This window comes from Anser cygnoides, chromosome 1 (genome assembly GCF_040182565.1).
Source record: "Anser cygnoides isolate HZ-2024a breed goose chromosome 1, Taihu_goose_T2T_genome, whole genome shotgun sequence".
Taxonomy (NCBI): Eukaryota; Metazoa; Chordata; class Aves; order Anseriformes; family Anatidae; genus Anser; species Anser cygnoides.
Window position 1 is genome coordinate 190243094 of NC_089873.1, and position 23915 is coordinate 190267008.

The following is a 23915-nucleotide window of genomic DNA, read 5'->3' on the forward strand; positions in this document are numbered from 1 at the left end:
TCAAATGTACCAGTTTTGTGAGAAACAGGAATGTGGAATAATTGCACTGAAGGCACACTTCTTGAACAAAGTGGATACAGTGATGGATAGTTGTGCTGCTCCTCGTGAGAGTGAAATCCACTAAATTCAGCATATTTAAGAAATGTTTACTGCTGTCTGGAGGCCAAAAAAAACCAAACTCTGCCTCTAGGAGAGCCAAGGTTTCATGGTAGGGGAATTAAAAATTGCCGTTCCCAAATATCCACTCAATTACTCACCTTCTGGTCACAGTCCTGCAGCTAGAAGATCTGGTACAGATGAAAGGACAGCAAACAAAGCCAGGTTTCATGAATAAAGCCTGTTCCAAACCAACTATGATACAAGCTAGCAGCTCAGGCCTGGTAGATGTTCTCTTCTTCACAGACCCACCTGAGACCTAAATCCCCAGCCACGATGGCACAACCTGGAGAAGCTGCCTCCACTGAGGTGTTCCATCAAGGGCTCTCTGCCATATCTCATTTTATGGCCTGAGGGTAACTCTAAGCCACACTGTAAATACACTGATACAGAAGTGCTGGAAGGAAGCAGAGATGAAGTTTTCCTTGGACACAGAACCTAACAGCATTACCTACTACTGTAGGATATTCTGCATCCATTGCTGCACATTACTAAAGACAGACTGTAGAATAGGTAAGAGCACCAATCAAACTTACCCCAGCTTTAGTCTCCATGTAATAAAACTTCTAGAAACTGCAATTTAAGGGATAATGACTCCATATTAAATTAATACAAAAAGTATCGACTATTTCACATATATTGCACAATGTTTTGTGTTATACATGCAGTCAGGATTGGATGGGTATAAAAGATCTTACCTATGCAGGTCAACAATACAGAAATAATTCTGGGCAATGAAACTGTTGATTACTCCACATGCAAATTCTCAAGAGAAATTAATATTTTTTGCTATTGAGCAAAAAAGGTCAATAGACTTGGAATTAAAATACTTTCTAGTGGAGTTTTCTAAATTAAGGCTTGTCTAGTAACACTGAGCTGATCTGACAGAATTAGATGGACTTTACCTGGGAGTTAAGGAAATGTATATTAGTATGATTCAAGTAAACAGCATCTGTAAGTTTTAGGGTATCTGATGTATATCTGATGATGCATACTCTAAGTGGCCTTTAAGTGGCAAGCACTAAACATTCTTTGTGAAGCATAATTTTTTTAAAATTTGCATTGGAGACACTGAACACAAGATATACAATTAAATGAAATACAATTTCAGCATTAAAGTTGAAAACCCCCATATCCAACTTCAATACTTCATGTTGTTAAAATAAGGCTACATTATTTCTGGTATTCTTTATTAAAAATACTGCTGTACACATGAAGAATGAAAACAGGATTAAAGATGAGTAACACATATTGGGATCATGGCATTAGAACTTAACATACCGGTGCTTTTTAGGGGAAGCAGTTGACACCTGAATTACTGAAACAAGGGCAAATCAAAAAATACATAGGTACCCTCAACAAAATATTTACAATATAGTAAATACAGCAACAAAATTTAAAACAGGTACAAAAAATTAAGATGACCAACATCACATGATTTTAAAGGTTGTCCCTTCTGTGCTTTTAGCTGTAAAAATAGGAAGGTCAGAATTAAATTTCCCATCTGGGACGGCACATCCTGGTGGCTCTTCTTTATAAATACATATACACAATTCTTCCTATGAATGGATCAAACTACATCTTTAGGACAACCTTCTAAATGGAATTAAAATGGGGCAGAAGAGCTCTCCCCCAAAAAACACCCAAGCTGAACTTCAGACTGTTCAAATCATTCCCAAATACAGACCAAATGAAATAAATAGAAAACAAAGCTCAACTTTTTTTTATTTTATGCATCACCTGACACCAAATATTTTCTGGCTGACATTTATGTATGAAAACTTATTAGCTGTCTACCTTTTTATTTTTAAACCAAGTCCTGAGGTTATTAGGGGCTGAAGCAAACTGACATTATGCAAATACACACAGGTTTGCAATTTAGACATGTCTTGCAGAGGGTGGTTTGCTGGTCTAAAAAGGATGAGAATTCAAGCCCTATTTTACCCCTGCCTTACACTTTCACAAAATATTGGTCCACAAATTAAATTTTCAAAGGTTCCCAAACCCCACAACTGAACAGATGATCCCCTTTCATTTTCAAAGAAAACAATACTGGAAAAAACCTCAGCCCGCTTATAAATTAAGCATTTCATATTTCTTCTAGAATACAAGTACTTCTTTTTTGTACAAAAGAATTACAATATGATTTGTCAAAAAACATATAAAAGACAGCTGCTCTTCCTCAAATACATGAGCTAATGATAAAAGACTGTTTTGCATGTTCACTTTTCAAAGTTCCTGTTCCTTTTACATTAAAAAGAACATTCTGGCAACTGTTATCGTTTGAATATTAAACATTATGTTCCTTTTAAAATTCATTCGATCAAATGCAACAATAATCGATCTTTAAACTCAACAACTGATGCTACCTAATGTGGATTCAACCACATTTGCTAAAATGTGTAAAGCATGTCCCTAGTCTTCAAAGCTTTCGAAGTGAAGAGAGTTGCTTTTCTTGCTGCAAGTCTCAAGGCGGAGAATCATTTTAAAGCTTATAAAAGTGGACAGAGAAATATTAAAAACTTCTCTGAAAACTACAAATATTGAGAATTATTAAAATTGATGCCAGTAACATCAGTTGCAAGTGCTTAAGAGTCTGTCCTGACCTTTTGAGTTTCCACATTTTCTTCATGGTGAGCACCCAGTGCTATTAAAACATTCAGTGCTGGGAAAGAATAGATACAGTCTTCACTACTGCTTTAAGAAAGAAAATTCCTACGTATTTGGCAGTCTTCAGTATCAAAGTGTAGGTGTTTAACTAGAAATCCCATGAATACCCAAGTTTGGAGAGAACTGCATGTCCAAATATTAGAAAGGTAATTGAGGAGGAAAATTCCAGACTTTTGAGACTGAATTACTTCAGGAATATTCATGTGTTGAGTATTATCAAAAGTAATATTACTTTGGGCTAAGCAGTGACTGCAAAGGCACAGCAGATCATTATCCCTCCAGATTCAGGCTGTAAAACTTGAAAAGCTCTTGATGCCAGACAACTGCTGTGTTTAGTTAATCTTCTTTTAACAGTGTCTTTGTATCTGTATCCAGTGTAGCGTACCATAATAAAGCTGTGGTTCAAAGAACAGAACTTTATACAAAAATTATACTGTAAATAACCTAAGTAATACACTCCTGAAACTTCAGGCATTTAAACACAATTTCTTTTTTAAAAAAAATCTATTAAAAAAATTGCATAAATGTAAATGCTTCTGACTAGCAGGAAAACATACAGTTTTTTAAAAGGCGCTGGTTGTGTTTAGAGCAAATTTGATATGCTCCTTAAATTATAGATGTTTCCCATGATGCTATTTTCGTCACTTCGCTTAGACAAAGTTTAAATCAAATGATGGGACTTTTTTTTTTTTTTTAAAGGAGGGAGGGGGGGTCAATTCATTGATACTTCAACTTGATCGATTTTTACGTTTCATCTTCTTTTTCTTGAGCTAACAGTGGGTGGCATACAGAGCTTGCATACAACACACTTTTACAGAGGTTACGAACTAAACAGTAATTAATAGAACATAATTTCTATTAAATTATTTACCTGGTCCTTTATGCTATTCTGGGTGCAAATAATATCAAAAATGAATAAATTTTGCTTTATCCTCAGTGACAAAAATGTATCCCAGAAATGTCCTTGCAAAGAGTTTCCCTTAAGTATACAATGTGGCAAAACTTCAGAGATCAGAAAAGTCTTAAAAAATTAAAATTAGTGCATATACAAGTGGAAAAAATAAAAGCAGGAACATCATGCACCTGATGTGTTCCTTAATCTAAAATAAATTCTTCACAGATAAAGCCTCCAATGGCAGCCTTAGCTCTAGGATAAGTGAAACATTCTTCCCTTCAAGTAACAGTGTACCTGACTGAAGTGCAAGCAGCTTTGCTCATCTCCTGTTTGTTTCCCAAATGTGAAATGAGATGACAACAACAATTCAGCTGTAGTGCAATTTGCTATTTGTTAAGTTCCTCAGCAATGTCCTGCATGCTTTCAGCAAATACTACAACTGACCATTTGCGGCTGCAATCAGTTCTTGAAAAGTATTTTCAAAGCAGCGTTTTAAATCGCTGTAAGTTACCACAAGTACACTCTTCTCATCTCTGGAAATGAGGCTTATTTTTTCTGGCACACCAGCATCTAACTGTAACAAGAATGCAAAAGATAAAATAAAAGAAGTGTGAAAGAAATGGCAAAACATTTCCCCGATAACAAAAACAATCAATTTTTTGGCAAGTATACTGTTTTGGCGCAGCACAGATCTGTTAACACAAAAAGAAAGGATCTGAGTTGCACCAAAACTATGTACCTGGCAAAAAAAAAAATCGAGACATTTTGGTCTTAACCTGATGGACATCCCCCACCTGTGGACTACATTAATGTTTTTTTCCCTTTCCATAATGCTAATAATTCTGCAATACTATCTTATCTCCCCCTGTATAGAAAACCTAGCATAATTTCCTGGTACCTCCTGATGAACAAAAACACTTCTGACATTATATTTGCACATAATCCACTACACTTGCATGTAAGATCCACAAGCCTCCTAGTAGGGTAGGTAGTTTACTTCTTGTCCATTCTGAAAATGAATTAATGGATGGACCAGCCCCAAGTACTCAGAACAATGGTAGACACCCAAACCTAAATTTTTTGGCAGTACTGGAAACAAACTAGATTCTAAGCCTTCTGTACAGTAAATTTCTTCCCTTATTCTAAGAAAAAGATTGCCTAGTTACAGTCCATAATGAACAATTCAGGCCTAAAGATTAAAATTTGTTCCACATTTATTTTCAGATTTTGTTCTGACTTCTCAAATTCACTAATAAAGTAACAGAAGAACTGAGTTGCACGATCTTCCAAGTGACTGCCATGCAACTACTGTCACTAATGTTTGGTGACAATTGTCTGTAACAGATGCAGAAGTGCTTTTGTCATGAAATTTAGAAAACGAAGCTCCACAAATGGTGTTATCTTCCTTATGGAAGCTGCTGAATTCCTATTATTAAAAAGTTTCGGGAACAAGATAGAAAAGCAGTGATTTGGGAGGCATGTATATACGTTACACTACATACATTAGAGATGTACTACAAAGTCTTAATTTGGAACAGTATAATATGCTGTGCACCAAAGTCCCTTCCAATGCTAGCTTATGACCTCACTTTTCAAGAAATGTTCAGTGGAGAACTGACTCTTACAATGAGAAACTTGCGTAGCTGTTTTAGTTGATATTTCCAAATACTTTACACTATAAACTTTCATGTTCCCATACAGAAGGTAGGACAGAGGCAAGTGGGATATGATACTGTTGAGACGATCTTTGGAAATACAGTCCCAGCAGGATAAAGTAAGTGTATTGTAATGTTGCACTGAATAGCAGAAAAGCAATTAGATTTGGCACGGAGATGTTGGTTGCTGTCTGGAGCAATGTAGCAAGTTAGAAACTGCTTGCATTTGTCTTCTAAAAATAACACTCTGATCATAACCTTAAAAGCTGGAACCTCCCAGATCTAAAGCTTCTGCTTTGTGAGTATTTTCAGAAGGACAAAAGAAAGCCAATTAGCTTTTAGTTTTGGTAGAGTAGGATAAAATCACATATCTTTTTCCATTACCCATTACAAAATAATGGTGTGTGAGAAATTGTTTGCTATTCACATTATAATTCACAAATTCAGTGAAATATCTTATGAATTTAGTATCTGGAAGATCTGTATTAAGACAGACACAGCTGACTAGAAACATCGATATTATATGGCTTTCTTTCTCTTCTCCTGTGGATACAGAAGTTAGCATCTCAGCAGAAAAGATCCCAGAAACACAATATTGAAGAAAAGACTTTTTTGAACAGAAGTTTCATTCAAAAGAAATGTTTTTGGAGCACAGCAGGAAAGCCCAAATAACCACTTCTACTAGTGCACACAATTTCAGAAGTGCTTTTTAGACTGTGTTTCCAAAGTGAAGTTCTGTAAGCCTTACATTTTTCATGTACTGAGCCCACAACCACAGAAGAGAAGAGCTTCTCTTTGAAAAGGTAAGCCATGAACATTTACAGAAAAAGGCATTCTTTGACAGTCTCTTACCTACAAAGTTCTGGATTGTTCCCCACCTTCTACAGAACTGTACTGGTCACTGCTTTCAAATCATGATGATATTTCACTGTCTATTTGACTATCAACATGCTTTTTGATTTAGCATCCCTTTAATGTCCCTTTTAGAGTAATTACAGATACCAACCAGAAAGATAAAAAGGAGGTTAAAAAAAGCACAGCAGTGGTCTAATAGGAGACAAAGCTGCGACAATTTAGAAATAGATTTAACTGTGATTAGTCTGCTGTCATGTGCCAAAGGATCCAAATATATTCACAAATATATTCTAATCTTCCTGGAAGAGAAATTTGGCTATCCTAATCCTAGAAAATTACACTATCCACAAATTGCATATTGTCAGTGTCTGCAGCACTGTTCCCTATGCAGTGAGTGGAATGACCAAGCAGCTATGAAGAATGGAAGTAACATCTTAGTCTCCTATGAGTTATATTGTTTTACCAGATTTGAATAAGTCAAAAGCTGATCTGACAGCTCATGTACTTTTTAATTTATGGAGCAAGACAAGAAGTTCTACAACTACTGAAGATCTTGTGATCTCTCATGCATCCCCCACTATTAGCCATGAAAGCACTCAGCTACAGTTTTGGTAGTGGTGCAGCTTAGAAACTGCAAGGCACCATGAGTTACCAGAAACATACTTAACATTTGTGTCACAGAAGTTTTCCTCGCTGTCTAGGAAGGTACTGGATTTTGCACTAATTTCTATTACAGTTCCCCTCCTGATACACACTCCTGTCTTCTACTCTGGACAAAACAGTTTAAGGAATGGATCCTCTTGCTTTATGACCATCTTCTGCGATATCGGCAGAAACCTCCCAGTTAAAGGGGTTTTATGGATCCTTTATGCTGTGTTGAAAGACCAGAGTAGCATAAAGGGACCAGCATTGCTTATTCACAGTATTCAATGCATTCTAGGATGAACAAGTCAATACTGTATTTCATGCTCTATTAGTGAATTTCAAGTTTTAATAATAAGTGTGCTACTAAGTTTATTTAAAATGTTCATAAAGGTTTGAATATTAGCTTAGGGAATACATTTTCATCCAAAAAGGGGAGAAATAAGCATAATGTAAATCAGAGTTAATCTGTCAATGACATCTTTCTTTAAAACAGTATTTCCTTTCAAAGCAAGTTAACCCAAGCAAATTTTAAAAGCTAACCCAAGTACAGTGTACCTTGTTAAGACATGAGATAATGTGACTGAGGTCAATCCAAGGAGTACCCGCTTCTGTCACCTGATGGAAAAGGTGATCTCGAAAGAGCTTTAGTAAATACCTGTCTCCAGTTTCTGACCATGTTGGGTCTTTCTGAAACCTGGTAAAAACAAAGGCTCAGATTAAACCTCAGAAAGTTAAGACAAAGCAAAACCCACAAATATACATGACCGATCTGAATTGAGTAATCTTATTGCTCTGCTAAACTTCCTGTTATAATCTGCAATTAATTCAGTTTCCCTCCTGCCACACAGATAGAAGATAACATTCAAAGCAACTCAGCGGAAGTATCTGAAGCTAATACATACGAATGGTCAACTGAAAAGGAATGTAAGAAAGCAGTGGCCATCTCCAACAAGTTTACTGCGTAAAAATTAGAAACTAGCTTTATAAACAACTTTTACCCAAGTCAATTCAGTAATGGGGAAAACAGTAACGGATAGAAAACAGACCATGAACGCTTAATTTTTATAAGGTAGTTGATAAAAAAACAAGCTGATAATTAACAAGCTTAAAGCTGGTAGCTATGCCATATGCTACAGATCAAGGAAGCTATGCATTTCCTCAAAAACTATTGTCACTCGCAACAGACCAACAAGAGAATCCATACCAAAAGAGGAAGCAACTTTGGCATACCTATTTGTAGCCTTCTCTTTTCCTTTACTATTTTGGTCAAAGTTGCTTATCTTATTGTTTCAAGGCTTCTTAAACAACTAAATCCTTAAGAGGCAAATATGGGGAAAATGTTTAGCTTAAGTTTACAAGGGAAGAAGCCTTGCATTGCAAATGGGATTTTGCATACTTTACACCACAGAAACAAGAATTTCTTACTCTGGCCTCTCATTGATTGTTCCCAATTTTGCTAGAAGCCTAAACAACCTTCCATTTTGCACCTCCTAGAAAACAAGAAAGATTATTAAAGTTTCTGAAACATAAGACACTTATTTGCCAAAGATATATAGTAGTAATGGCAATGAAGCACTATGTACTACAGAGATGGAATTATTCTAAGACCGTATAAGTTTTTCAGAAAGAGATCCAATACATTATAGTGTGTATTGGTAGTCCCAATTCTAATCTTGGCAGTTCATAGCCAAGTTATAATGTGGAGGTTTAACAATCAGTGACATCTTGCTGCCCCAGCAGAAACTGGATTGGGCAACCTAGCCCTATGTAGAAACAAGTCTAGACTCTCTTGCCAGCCTACACTTAGAAGTATGTCAAAATACTGTACTATAAACAATATTAACACACACACGTGCATGTGTATCTATATTCACATATATACGCACACATGTGCATGTCTATACATACACAGGCACTTATCAAGACTGTACAGGTAAATAGTATAATAGCTAATTTCAGGTAAATAAAAAGTGATCTACTAGATGTGTTCTTGAAAAATGTTTTGTAGGCCATTATTAGTTAACACTGTTTAGCAACAACAGTATCAGACCAATTGGAATAGCAGTCTAAAACAATATTTTTTAAACAAGTTTTTGAAAAAAGCTATAAATTTAATTTTTTACTTAATGCAGTGTAAATTCCAAGTCCTTCAATAACAGAGGCAAAGCAATCAAAACAAGCTCATACAAAAGACAGAACAACAGAATTTAAAATGCTCATAATACATGCAATTAAAAAAATATTTCATACATTTTTCATCGTCATTTAGGTTACTGTAAAGTGTTGCATCTTAACCTAGGTTGCATTACACTATGGATTAATCTTCCGTTTAAATAAAGCTCCTCAAGGCTGGCAGGGAAAAAAGATTCTCTCCTGATATTTTTCATATTCTCCAGTGGCCCAGCTCTCCGGTGTTATTCATGCTAAACTGCATCTCACTTCATGCATGATCATATTGATTTCAAATGAGTTCAGTCTGGAGTAGATTACTGTGCACAGCTGGGTAAATAAAATAGGTCAAGGTGATAATAGCTTGACCTCAGACAGTCTACGGGTTTGCAAGATTTTTATTACCAGTCTAAAAAACACACAGCAGAACAGCTTGTACTTCAAGCGAAGCTGCACTTAGAAGTTGACAGAAAAGACTTACCTTGTCCAGCTAGCAGAGGTCTACACAACCTCCAAATAATTTTTTGGCATGTGCCCAAATACACAAAAGCCAGAAACACGTGTGTGTGAATGCTACAGCCTTGCAGATTCCAAGTCAATGGTGACAAAGTTGAATACCAACACTGGCTCTAAGGCTCCAAGTGGCCTTTCTGCAGGCTTGGTAGCCTGTAGGGCAGGGGATTCTTCTACAGACTGGATTAGAGGACTTGAAAACTGAGGCTTTGCATACTTGAGTGCTGTGACATGTAGATGATAGAAATATTAAGGTGAAGAAGGAAAAGGACAGAGTAATGGGGTCACTGCCACGTGAAATGCAAATAACAATATTCATGGCTTCAAGAGTAGTAAAGTTATTAACTACATACAAACCATTTCAGGAATTAGAAGCCCTTAAGCTGCAGATGACTGCATGCTTGGAGAATATGATGAAACAACATACATACAAACATTGTTCTAACGTTCTTTGGAGCAATGATGAAGAGAGGGTATATGGCTAGATCTAAGTGATACTGTAGGTCTGATGGTATGGAATATGTGACAGTGCAATCAAGTTATAGTATGATAGTTAATCAACAACTGCTATTTATTGCTGCTAGATAAGCAGCTACTGCCAAACTAGGGGCTATGCAACAACTTGGATTTGTGGTGGCTGTGCTCACCTACAATTGAAAAGCAACTGCTATAAACAACCTGACTGAAAATGCACACTCCTTAATGCTGATTACAGGACAATCTCAATTTTTGAGATGGGAAGAGGTCCAGCTACCCAAATTTGTGCAGGCATCTTGGACCACCTTGACAAGAAGTGATCCTAAACACCTTCAGAGTAGGAGCAGTGGTTGACTATTAATAGGAAGAGTAAACACCTGTCAGGCATCCAAAGTAGACACCAACCTGCTTTACATCTCTTCGCTTCTGAAAGATTTCCTTATCTTTCACTAAGGATGGAAAAGCAGGTTTCCAACAAGTCTATCATGGAAAAGTTAACAGTACCAGTTCACCAGAATCCTTTCTATTGCCTTTTCAAATATGCTTATCTGGGGCATATAAGGGAAAGGAGTTGCAAGACTTAAATCCTTAGAAACATAGTACGCTAGCCTACACAAATCTTCAGTAATATGAAAGCCTTCTGGAACGTATCGCAGTCATGTTAGAAAATCCTATGATCAGTGGCTTCTGATAAGCAGACAAGATGAAGCTCAAACCCTTTCCTGCTGAACAAATACACACTAACACAGGACAAAGTACATATTTCCTTTGTAGCTAGCACTCAATACAATGACTGAACTTGATAGACTAACCAGACCCATACAGCAAAAGGTGCATGTTTCAGGGAAACTGAGGATCACAACCTTTACTTCCACAACCATTCGTTTGGAAAGGAATGAGATAAGTAAAGTGGCACTGAAATCTAAATCTAAGAATTTGAAGAAAGCATTTGTTGCTCTATAACCTCTAACTCAAGCTAGATGATCTAGTGTGAGATGACATATAGTGTAAACCAGAATACTGCTTTTTAACCATTCAATAAAGAAAATCGTTTCCTAGGATTGCTGGTTGAACATAAAGATGCTACCTAAAGTTAAAGGCCAGCCAAGCACTTTCTAAAACTAGTGGTTCTTAGAACTTTTGGACTTTCAGTACCTTGCACTCAGAGTTAAGACTGCAAGCAGCTTACTTGGGTTGCTAAACAAACAAAAGAAAAAGTACCTAGAAAACATTCCCCCTTAAAGTAGAGCTGTAGGAATACCAACTATACGTCTTCCTGTACGAATTACCAAATTATTTACCTTTGCAAGGTCTTCCTCTATAACATCATTTCTCATTTGAGCAGCATCCAACTGAGTATAGAATCGCGCACCAATCATAGGCATGATATCATTTACACTGCGAAGCCTGTTTTGGTCAGTCAGCAAATACCTGCCAAAATATCCCCACCCCCAAAAGATTACTTAAACATGCTGCAAGTGCCAGAGTTCGTCCTATTATGATTTTACAACTATTGACCCTAACGTCTATTTAATATGAGTTGACAATTTGTGTTTTATTAAAAAGATATTAACGAAGAAAACATTTGTGTTAATTTACTTCTACGTTTCCAGACAGTTATTTGTATTAGCTATGATTGTGCCTTCATGAACTTCTTAGTTCACTCCACTCAAACATTAAGAGCATACCTGAAAAGAGGGAAGGATGCAAAGATTCAGATTGTCATGCAATTGTTTTTCAAATGAGAGAGGGGACAGATTTCTCTACTTTCCCCTCTTAGGCTGCAAGAGCAGAAATAATGACTGTACTAAAGAACACCCCAAAATAATACACGACTAAAAAGCTAGTGTTCAAGTCTTTGGTCAAAAAGGAAATGTGCCTATTCTTTAATATCTTCTGAAACTGTGAAAATGTGAGATAAGACCAGGATATCGCTGTGGTAGATAACAGGCAAGAAACCCAGTACTGAAGATTACTTATAAGGCTTGTGTGGCAGTGTGTTTCTTTTTTGTTGTTGTTGTTGTTTTTCATTTGGGGTGTGTGTTTGCTTTGTATAGTTCTTTAAAGTTGAATAGCAATTTCTTAGTAGGAGCTTTAACAACACTCTAATAAAGCAAGGGCACTGATTTTTATTAGATACACCATAAAAATACACATTATGTAAATTAACTTTAAAGATAACAATAATGCACTGGCTATGCAGACATTCAATGACAGTTGTATCTTATTCGCATCTGAAAATATTATTTTGACTTTTTCATCTGTATGTTAATTTCCTTTAAAATATGTACTTTTATTTTTTTTAAACATTGGCAAATAAATGTAGTAGCAAACTTACAAAATCAGATTCTTCAGATCAGAGGAATAGTTGATTGTCACCAGTTCCATTGCTTTCTGCAAATTCTCTCTCTGAATTCCTGATAAAGAATTGCACGCCAAAGCCAACACAACTTTCCCCAGGGAGATCAGATCTGCTTGCTAACAGGGAAAACATGCACAGATAAGATTCATAGTATAGATAAATATTACCTACAGAACTAGATGGAATTTAAAGAGATCATTCTTCAGTAACCTTTGAAGGACTTGAGCAACTGAAGTGCTATAGTTCAATACAGCTGTCCAAGTAGTTAAAAAGTACAGAGGATAATTTGTCCTGATCTCCTGTTTGATAGCTAAGAGTTTCAAGATAGTATATTTACCACTGAATGCTTGAAATTCACTTATTTTAGCTTAATGATAGTACCAGAGCAAAATCTTCTGCACTGAGCAGAAGCTCTACACAAAGAGATTCTCCTAACCACTCATGCACTGAGCACTTGCTGCTGAGGAATCAAGTAGTTGGTAGCAAATTGCACAAGCCTTCTCAACACAAGACACAGAAATATGTATCAGGGCTTATTCATTAAAACAGAAACATGTCCTACTGGAACCTAGCAGCTCATGTTTTTGTTTTAACAAACAGATCATAGATTTTCATCTCTAATGGCCCATGTGAAAAGATAGGAACTGCTTGAAGTAACTAGACAGGAACAGACCTGTAAGGCTAACAACTGGAGTGGCATCCCATTTTGTGAAGAAATCCTTAGCATTACAAATCACTTTCCTTACAGTAAAGCTTCTCTTTAAAAAAAAAATGCTGCATAGACTTTGTCACAACAGAAAATTCTGCTCATTTTGATTTTACAGGTAGAAGGACAGCCACAAGAAGTTACTGTGAAAAGCTACACCAGACTTGAAGTCACCTCTGAGAGCAGAAGCTTAATTTAGTAGCAGACAGTACTATTCATAGCAAAAGCTGCCTGATTCTCCCTATAGAAAGTCTTTCAGGTGCATGTAACTTGGCCAAACTTGAAACATTTGCAGCTTTCCATATTGGATGCCTGCTTCAGACTGCATTTAAGAGTCAGATTTCCTGACTTTCCTCTTAGAAAAGATATTTTTGCAAAAGCTAAAAGGTGAATGCTATTATTTGTTGTGAATGTCAACTCCATATTCTGGAGGAAAGATGGGATGTTTTGCAAAGAACATTGTCACACAGGGAGTATACCTGCTGTCATTTCTGTTAGGAAGGTCGACAATTTGGCAGCACAGAAACATTAAAAGTTCTGTTTAGAATTTGGCAGCTAAAACTTTAGGAAATTCCTGAGATGGTGGATACGCCACGGCCCCTCACAGCTGTTCCACCCAGAGGGGTAGGTAGCTGTGTTTGCTGCTTCCTTTGGCTGCGGCAGCTGAACAGAGTTTCTTTCCCTTCGGCCACATCTTCCAGATGTTGAGGCACTGAGTAAAGAACATGTTTCCAGGTCTCTGAACGTCCCTGCTGTTTCTGTATCAACTGCTAATGTATGATTAAGCAGCACAACTTAAACACGGATAAGCAACGTGACAGAAATTTAAAAACATGGAACAGGGCAGTCATTAATGAAGACAGAAACAGGATGAGGAAAATAGGACAGAAATAAAGACAATGTGTGGAGAAGATGGGATTGGCATTTGTTAGACTTGACTTCCTAAGGAACTAGGAATTCCAGAGCATCAGTATTGCTTTGTACTTTGGCAAAGAGAAATGAAAGAGACCAACAAACCCCATCTTAGTGGGAACCTACTTGCTTCCACTACCAAGTACAGACAGTTTGAGCAGCAGATGACACTGCTGTTGTACAAAACAGAAGAACTTTGCTGATAAGGTATCTGTACTGAGACACCTTCACCCAGCACAATGGTATTTTTGTTATTTTGTTTCCAAAAGACTTAAGAGAAATATGGAAGTATTTGTATTAACCTTATCTTCTTTCTGCAGTCTCCTACTTAGCACCTTCCAACTTTTAATAATTGTTACGTAGGTATCTTATATAAATTCTTATCACCACCCAACACTGACTAATATAACCAAAACATAAAAATTAAGGAAAGACCCTATGGAGAAATAGTCTCTTTACATAGCTGCTTTCATAATACAGATTGCATTAGATTTTAAAAAATGGTTGAGAAAGAGGTCTACATTAGCTTCAGCTAGGAAATTCTAAATTCAGACTTTTTTTTTTTTAAGTTTTCTTTATTTTGCAAAGTACATCTAACAGAAAAATGGGCAGAGATAATACAACACACCAATGCAGCCTCAAACACACAGTTCCAGTTACAGCCAATGCTTAAGTTGTGTTTTGGTTGAAAAATGGTTTGGATTCATCCTGTTAATTTTAGGAACTTAACTTGAAGTTACTCAGTTAAGAGTCTGATCAACTGAAGATCTCTGTATTCCACAGGACAATTCAGATTTTAAGCAAGCTGAATCACTCTCTGAAGATGCCTCACTACTCACTCTGACAGCTAAAACCCTGAAATAAAGTGCTATTACAATGTCCAGTGTACGAAATTTTACAAGAGCACAAAGGTACACAGATTTTTTTCTTCTTGTGTCTGATTAGATAATGGAATGGACATCTGGATTTATAGAATTCAGATTCCTATTTCAGAAGGGATCGAACTGCCATCCACTGACAAACTCTATCCGTGCAGACAAGGTAAAACATCCCAGAAGCTGAAGCACACCATCTTTCTGTAAGGAAAAATGCCATATATTCCTATTAAGTCTTACCCTCCTCTCTGAAAAAAATCATTCAGATCTTGCTGCTTCAAGGCAGAGGAAGTTTAAAGGACACACATGAACTGCTAGACTTCTTTGAAGCAGGGATACTAGAAATAAGGAGTATTCCTGAAGTAGCTTTACCAGTTCAAGGTACACATCAAATATGATCATTTCTCTGCTTACGCTCCATGTCATGCTTTTCACATATTTAAGGATCACATGAGCCATTAGCTTGCCAGAAGACTTTTGCTATGGTAACTATCAACGGTGACTATTAAAATCATACTAAGTCAATTCACAACTTCAAAGAAAGCTACTACACTTCTTAAGTACAGGTTGCCTTTTGTTCAAAAATGTACCTTGAATGCAACTAATGACCATTTAATTAGCAATTCAATTAGTAATAACTGTAACCTGTAACAACCTTTCTTTTTTATCTCCTGAAAAACTTTGCAAGTAAGGATTGCATCACCATCATCTAGGGTCATTGATGGAAATATAAAGTAGCATTAGACTAAAAAATAGCCTCAAGGAGATACCCTCAGAAACAGCCCCCTTCATTAACGGTTTCCCTGTTATCAAATGAATTTTAAATATGTCAGTGAGCAATTTAAAAATTAATTGAATAGGTATTCTTCCTGCATTTTAGTGTTAAAAAGATCCACGCTCCTGTGCCAAAAGCCCTCAAGATATATGAGCATTTTATACAGTTGGCTTCATCAGCTAGACATGTAAGCTAGTCAAATAAATCAGTTTTTTGACAAGATCCATTTTCCATAAGTTCTTTGAAACTGACACTTTGTTTATCCTGTTCCAGTGCTGTGCTTGGATCAGTATCAGCTCAATCACTAATTCTGTAGATTTGCCTACCCTTTTAAGCACTGGAATTGTACTTAAGTCCCTCCAAGTTCCTAAATTATTTATTAATTTTGAAGTCAACATCAAGACTTTAGATGCCTCTTCTGCTAGTTTCTTTAAATCTGGGGAGGTGTATGTGAAAGTTATTTTGGTTTACTACATTAAAAACATTAACTTTGAGCAAATGTAACCTTACAGCCCTTGTTAAATCAATACAACCTATGTTTTCTCTTCATTTCATACGGAGAGAACTTCATTTCATTTTGTTCCAAATACAAAAGTATTTATTAAACCCTTCTATTGTTTCCTGCATCACCATTTACACTTTTACCACCTGAATCTAGTAACTGACACGTGACTTGAAGATTCGGGGGAGGGAGGCAAGATGGGGAAGGAATTTCTATAGGTTTAAGCATCTTGTTTTCAATGTAAGTGTCCATTCATATTTCATTTATATATTTTTACTTTCCTTTATTGTTGCCTTTAACTCTTAAATGATCATGTAAACTAACATGTTTAACACAGATTCTGAAAAACAGACTGAAGAACAATTGCAACAGCCCCTCTCTGTTGTGACCAAACTCTTTCCTATCTATGTTAACAATGGGAAATAGCCAGAAAGTGACAAATGCTAACAAAAATACCTTCCTCCACTGAAGACAGCAACAAGGAAATGCATATTAGCTGGGCAGTAAACCAACAGATAACCTACATTTTTTTACAGTCCCGGAGGAATTCAGGAACTGGGTCATGGATCAAGAGGAAAAAGGACAAGCTGCAGCTGTTATTTTGTAGTGTTATCTGACTAGGGCAAACAAAGGTAGAGTGTGATAAACGACTTCTGAATTTCAAGGAATTAACTCAGTCCAGAATCTCTGAAGGAACAAAATGGATTGTGAAAGTCTAGCCTTTCTAGAGGAAGCAACAAAAAGGAGGTAATGCAATGTTTTCTAACTCCAGTGTACATCTTCCACACAGAAGAGTACTTCTCAAGAGTACTTCTCTACTGGTTTAGTGGTAATACTTGAACAATTTGGATAATAAGAATGAATAAAGCATGCAAACAAAACGTGTATCTAAGCAAAATTAGGTGTTAAGCAAGTTAATTGCCAAATGTTGGGCTGCTATGGTGCTAAACGCTTCTGACAGATTGGCATACCTGCAAGTATTTTCAGATTTGTACCTCCAAGTACGTTAAATGTTTTGCTTTAAAATTACTTGAATGTCATAATATCTCAGAAGGATCTCTTCTCTTGTTGCTATTAAAGTAAATTTAAGAAATTTAGATCATAATCTCACCACAGTTTTAGGAATGGAATCCCTCACTTACATGCATCCCTATATTCTCTCAGTTGTTTTCTATTAAATTATTACCACAAGCCCATTGACGTGTAGCTGGTGGGGCATGGGAAGGATCCTTTGATGTCCTACCAGAAGTACACTAAAAATTGCTTTAGTGTATTATTTTAAAAAGCTGGTATGTTCTAGGACGAGGTCTCCAATAAGCTAGTTTCTGCCTGGCCAAAGTTCAAACATTTCATTTATTACTGGAAGACTCTGAATGAGCAATTTTCTCACAGTGAATAAGCTCAATTAATGAAAATAAATTAAATCCAACTCCCTACTGTAGTCTTTCACTCCCAGTATGGACAGGGTACGTGATGACTGCTGAAGCAATGTACTTTACCCTGAGGGGAAGTTAGGGAAAGAGGCACTCCTGTACACAGTGATGCTCCAGATGACTGTGGAACAGTTTTTGTTAAGTCTAAAGGGATTCTTCTTAATTCACGAATTATGCAGAGTCCACACTTCAGAGAACGCCAGGAGAGCACGGAAAAACTAGGAGCCTAAAATAAAGATACACTCGAATCTTTTAGGAGTGAGGAGAAGGCCTAAATGCAGATATTTTAAAAAGATCTCTTCCTCCTCTGTTTACAGTCATTCATCACTTAATTATTTGTTAAAACAAAGGAGAAAGAGCAAACACTGCTACTGAAACATTTTCTGATCTCTATCACTAAATATAAGATATTTCTTCCTCTTTCTTTAGAGATCTGTGATTCCAACCATTTCTGACTTCAGTTTGTTAAATACTAACAGTTTGACCTGTTCTGTGAGTTTGCTGAAGTTTCAGAAGCAGAAGATAGCAAAATGAGCTTTCACATTTCTAAATTACAAACGAATTCAAACAAAGATCAAATCAGGAATAAAAAAATAGTTATTTAGAGATAGTTATATCAGACTACAATTCAACTAAAATATTCATCTTCCAAAAGGAATCACATTAGTTTTCTGTACTCTCCGTGCCAAGACACCAACTTCAACAGAGCACTGTTGTCTTACCTGAAACTGAGCCATTAACGCCAGTGGATTATTTTGACTGTTGTCAAATGTTAAAACATCAAAGATTCCAACACAATTAACTCGTAACCTTTAGGAACGAGAAAAAAGGAAGAAGTGTCACTAAGTTTTGCTGTTTACTCCATTTTCCCCTAATATTCATAATGTTGATCATGCTTTAATACAACAAAAAAAGTTGTCTTAGTATTTAACAAACTATTATGAAGCAGAAAATACTGATTTTACTGTTTGATATAGTGCAACAGCCACCCTTGTATTACAAATAAATCAATAAGTTTCTAAACTGGCAGTGGTGGATCTCAACAGTACGTTGAAGATAGTGCATAAGTCTTCCTGAAATGTGTTTAAATAGAACTTTACAAGTTCTAGCACATTTTCAACTGACATGAGACATTAATAGAACTTTTTAATTAAGACTTATTTTGCTAAAAAGCTGCATGGTCAACAGCTATCATGAACGCAGACCACAGCATACAGTGAAAATGAATCCTTTCATTACCTTGTTTTGCCAGTTACTAGAATCTTTGTTGGATCCATAACTCGGCATGCTAATCCTGCTGTATGAATGGTCCGTAAGGCAGAGCTGAGCTGCACAATATATGCCCATATCAACGACTCTGGAAGCAATCCCGCATGCTGCCGTGGTAGAGGTCCATCATGCTGACCTGGAGGGAAACGACTGTAAGCATCAACAGATAGCTACTACATAAAATTAAACTTAGAACATATTGAATTATACAGTTAATTGACATACTCCTTTCATTGAGCTTTTAATCAACAGTCCTCAAAAAGACAGATACCTATTGTGCTACAATGGTTTTTGTTTAATTTTTTTAGAAGGACAACGAACTTTGAAACACTGCAAACTCACTGGACGTTACTATTTTCATTCTTATGTTCAGGAAAACTATGCTGATTTTTAAGTTTAGGATGAATATTCACCACAATAAGAACACCAGTTAAAAATTCCAGGTATTGCTGAACTGGAATTGTACATATCTGAGAAGTAAAAATACTAGTATTGTGAAAAAAACAAGCATATATCAGAGCAACTGCAACAGATCCTGTTTCGTCTCCTTTACTGTAGGAAAGTACAGAAGTCAAACATTCTACATCTGATAAAACAGGGAAATGCAACAAACTAGTTTCAAACTACATGAGCAGAGTGGAAGATTTTGTGGCTAAACATCATTGAACACAACTTTATCCATCAGCTGTAATCCACCTCACTGACAAGTCATCACTCTATGCGACTTTTAATGGGCCATCTGAAAGCAATACAGACCCTGATTTCTAAATGGTATTGTAGTCATCCTTTCTAAAGTAAAACTAATTATTTGCGAACACCCAAATTCCACACTGCAAATTGTTTCCCAGTAACACTAAGCCATAGATAAAAAAGACATAGATAAGAAATGTTATTTTTCACTAAGATGCCTTTAATACAAAGTTGTTACAGTTTGCATAGCACAAATCTCAAAATATATCAAAACCAAAATTCCTCTCCAAACACGTTACTTGTTGTTTTTTTCCCCCCTCAACAGCGCGTCCATATCCATGCACTTTCTTAAAATAAGTTTGTGTGCATGTTTATGTGCCCCTCCATGGGTACACACACTTGTCAAAAAATGAAATATTACTGAAAGCTTTACTTAGAAATTTTACTAGTTTGGGGTGATGGGCTGAGGATATTCCCAGCTTTAAAAAAAACACTAGTTCATTTTGCAGGTTTAAGGTGCTTTGGTTTAGATTATAAAGGTCAAGACAGTCTCCTTTAAATAGCATCAAGCCTGGCATGTCTACTGAAGGCTGAATATAATGAGATATTCTTCGTGTCTTTTTTTCTGGCCTCCTGATGAATCATTATGCAAATCACTTCCCACAAACCAGCATACCAGAAGTCTCATGTAGCAAACTCCCCCAGCCCCCGTGATTCCCTCTTCAGCATGAGAAAATTATAAGATGTGAGACGTAAGTTCCTGTATTAATCAAGTCTTTTCTTCTAACCATTAGTTGCTATAATAGAGTACACTCTACTTCTGGTAAACAGCAACACGTGATATGTTTAGCAGGAATAAATATGTAACCGTCTTACGAACATGTATGTATAAAATAAATATGTGCAGAACAGAACTGTTGCTATAATACTCTGAAGAGAAAAAAGCCAGAACTTCAGGGTTATTTTTCTGCATGTGTTTAAGAACACTCGCCCTTTGATTTCCAGATTAAAGGCAACGTAACCAAAAGAACATTCAAAAAAAAGCTGGGAGATCACACCTTCTTTCTGTCAATGAGAAAATCTCAGTTAAGTACAAGAAGGACATCGAGGCCCTGGAGAGTGTCCAGGGAAGGGCTCCAAAGCTGGTGAAGGGCCTGGAGGAGAAGTCCTGTGAGGAGCGGCTGAGGGCACTGGGGTTGTTGTGTCTGGAGAAGAGGCTCAGGGGAGACCCTATTGCTCTCTGCAGCTACCTGAAAGAAAGCTGTGGGTCGGCCTCTTCTCACAGATAACTAGTGATAGGACTTGCGGGAATGGCCTCAAGTTGCACCAGGGGAGGTTTAGGCTGGAAATGAGGAGACATTTCTTCTCAGAAGGAGCAGTCAGGCACTGGGACGGGTTGCCCAGGGAGGTGGTGGAGTCACCGTCCCTGAGGGTATTCAAGGAGAGGCTTAGGGACATGGTTTAGTAGGCGACATTGGTGGTAGCAGCATGGTTGGACCAGATGATCTTGGAGGTCTTTTCCAACCTTAATGATTCTAGGATTATTTTACTACTGGAAAGAGTTCCTTGTGGCTACAGCTAAATCTAGGCTGCTACTTTCAGGCTGGTCGGCTGCAGCCTTCATTCCCCTATGCTAAAGGTACTAGTTAAAACACTAGAAAAATCAGTTTGAAATGCCCTCTTACGTATCTATCTGCTCAAAACAACTAACATTAAAAGCAGTCCAGTTTGCAGCAATGCTGGTTATGAAATATGCCCCTGAAGGCCTACCAGGCCTGCTACAGATGGCAATTTAGCAACGACCCAAGGAGATTAGACCCAAAAGCTCACTGTGCAGGTAAAGCACACAGCTAAAAGCTTATCAAAAAGTGCTAAACAAGTTGAAAAAAATGTAACAAGAACATTAAGGAAAATTACAAACATGATCAAAATTGTTAGCCCAAAAAGTGGTATTTTAGAGGTTCATGGCTAATTTTAAGGAGACTTCCCACCCCAGGTTGAACCCACAGCCACAAACTTGCAGAGTTTCAGATTATCTCCTTCCTCTGGTGCAGGACAGACTTGCTTCTGTCACAGCTTTCACCTCTGAGATGCAGTAAATAAACGCTAATGGAGAAGATTAAAAATGTAAGAACTGCCATTCCAAAAACATGGGTAGTCCATTATCTTCCTTCTTACATTAAAATGAACTCACTGCCTCTTTTTTTTTTTTTAAATTCAGTGTTATGATGTTCTCAGCTGAATAAGATGTGCAGCATACGCTTAGCACTGGTGTTTTTTTTTTTTAAAAGAAAAAAGGACATCAAAATGAAGTGCAGTTACCCAATACAAGGATGACGCTAGGTATAGTCCTGGGACAGGAAGGAAGAGCTGGGACCCTTAGCAGTAGGACCTGTTTTACATACTCACTCAGGAACATGGCCACAAAGCATGCTAACACACCCTGTTCTCATCAGACATTTATGAAAAATCAGAAGTACAATGAAAGATTTAGCTGATCACCAAATTGAACCTGTCAGGCCTATAAATCAGTCTTTTACATTTAGAACTGTGAATTTAGAGTTTTAGTGTTCCTTGGCTATAACACTGGAAGTAAGATACATGCAGTAGCTTTCCTTTCTGCCCCCTTCTCCAGGGAAACCTAGGCTTTGGTTTTACATTTCCCAATTTTCAGAGTACAGAAAGGTTCTGAAATACTAATGCAGCACTACAATCCGTAGGAAAAAAATGAAGATAGCAAAAACTTGATTCGACTTGGAAAGAGTTGCAGCTTTTGGCAGAGGTATTTTAGGATGATTGTTCCATATTTTTCTTCAAAAAAGCTGAAAATTGAGCAAAACAGTGTTTACACAGTATCTAAAAGTAGTACTTCTAGATTTTGGTTAGCTTCATGCTCTCAATAGGATATGAAATGTTTTCATCATCCTTGTTTTTAGAAGGTTTGTAGATACAGGAGCAATATCATGTTGATTTTAAATATTCATATATGCTTCCTGCTTATCATAGTCCAAGTACACAATTCATTTTAAATTGAAGAGGTATTTTCTGAAAAAATGCTCAGTGACTGGGGATGCAAAGGTTACAAAGTCCACATTTCTGCATTAAACACTATTATTAATAATGTATTCAAAGGAAATCAAGGTCCAGAAAGCTTGCCTACATTCGTTAGAAAGTATTCAACTTATTCAACTGCCATAAAGCAGAATCTGTGGTGCTGAAAACTACTATTACGCGCATGCACACCATGCTTAATAACTCAGTGTTTTTAATAAACAGACCAAAGGACATACAGGGGCATGCTCATCTCTGACACTAACACCTCAAAAAACTCATCAGGACAAAGAAAATACCTAACTAGCAGCAATATGGAGTTACTGTTTATTTGCCAGGATTTTCTAGCTATCAGCTTTAAAATACATGCATTCAGAATGTGGTTTAGTTATTGGATGGTTAAGAAAAAAAGGTTTCAGGACCTTTGGGTTAATTTCCTAAACTAAAAGAGAACAGCATTTCTGCAGAGATAAATGTATTAACATGTACTATAATCAGAAACAGAAATACCAGAAAGGTGGAGAAAACAAGTTCTAGAACAACAGATTTAATGATAAGTTTAGACTCTTGATAGAAATGAAAACGTCTTGAGGAAATATGATGAATGAGAATTAAAAAAGGAATTATTCAAATAAATGTATTCCAAGTTAACTGCAAAAAAAAAAAAGATTACGGATTTTAAAACTTGTGAACATTTAGTTGAATATTACAGAACAGCATCAGATTACCACACTATGACCTGGAGAAGGAATATTTCATTACATAAAGAACTCTACAAAAAAATAAATTGTATAGAATTCAGAAATGAAGACATTTGCTTACAGGTGTTTAGAATAAAAATAAACGTAAGCTGCTGCTAATTTTTTCCATGCAAAATTCCCTCCAAAGAGGTACTGTAACAGGATCTGCAAATATCATGGCAAAAAGAAAAAACCCAAGACTGTTCACACTGACACCAAAAGTGACATGCAAGACGGCCACATTAAAAAAAACAAACAACATAATCCTCAGCCTTTAACCGTCAAAGTCTAGTGTTGCCAACTGGAGTGTTCAACATAAATAAGGTTGCATACCTGAAATCAAATTCTCTGAGATCACTGATCAGGTTGGCAGCGTTGTGCCTCCTAAAACCTTAAAAGCAATTGCACTAATCTGGGCCTCATGCTGCAGAGTACCCAACTTCCATCCATTCCCCTGCTTCTCTTGGATGTCTCCTCTAGGCAGGCAGACGGCCAAGAAATTCTGTGAGGTGATGGAGAAAGGATCCATGAAAGCAGGCAATTCCGAGAAATCAAGTATGCAATC

General features: G+C 36.8%; 1 protein-coding gene across 8 annotated transcripts in view; it reads right to left on the reverse strand.

Moving 5' to 3' along the window:
• Nucleotides 1–1329: 1329 nt before the first annotated feature.
• PAN3 (poly(A) specific ribonuclease subunit PAN3) overlaps nt 1330–23915 on the reverse strand; it is an 80468-nt gene continuing 57882 nt past the window's right edge. For 5 of the 8 annotated variants that reach the window (XM_066989736.1, XM_066989734.1, XM_048072843.2 and 2 more), the window contains 7 exons: nt 18840–19005; nt 18323–18410; nt 12374–12513; nt 11337–11466; nt 8302–8366; nt 7432–7570; nt 1330–4295 (listed from right to left, as the gene is read on the reverse strand). In XM_066989736.1, coding sequence (XP_066845837.1) covers nt 4155–4295; nt 7432–7570; nt 8302–8366; nt 11337–11466; nt 12374–12513; nt 18323–18410; nt 18840–19005 — 869 coding nt within the window. In that variant the 3' untranslated portion in view covers nt 1330–4154. The other 3 variants (XM_066989737.1, XM_066989739.1, XM_066989738.1) reach the window with 3 other exon arrangements.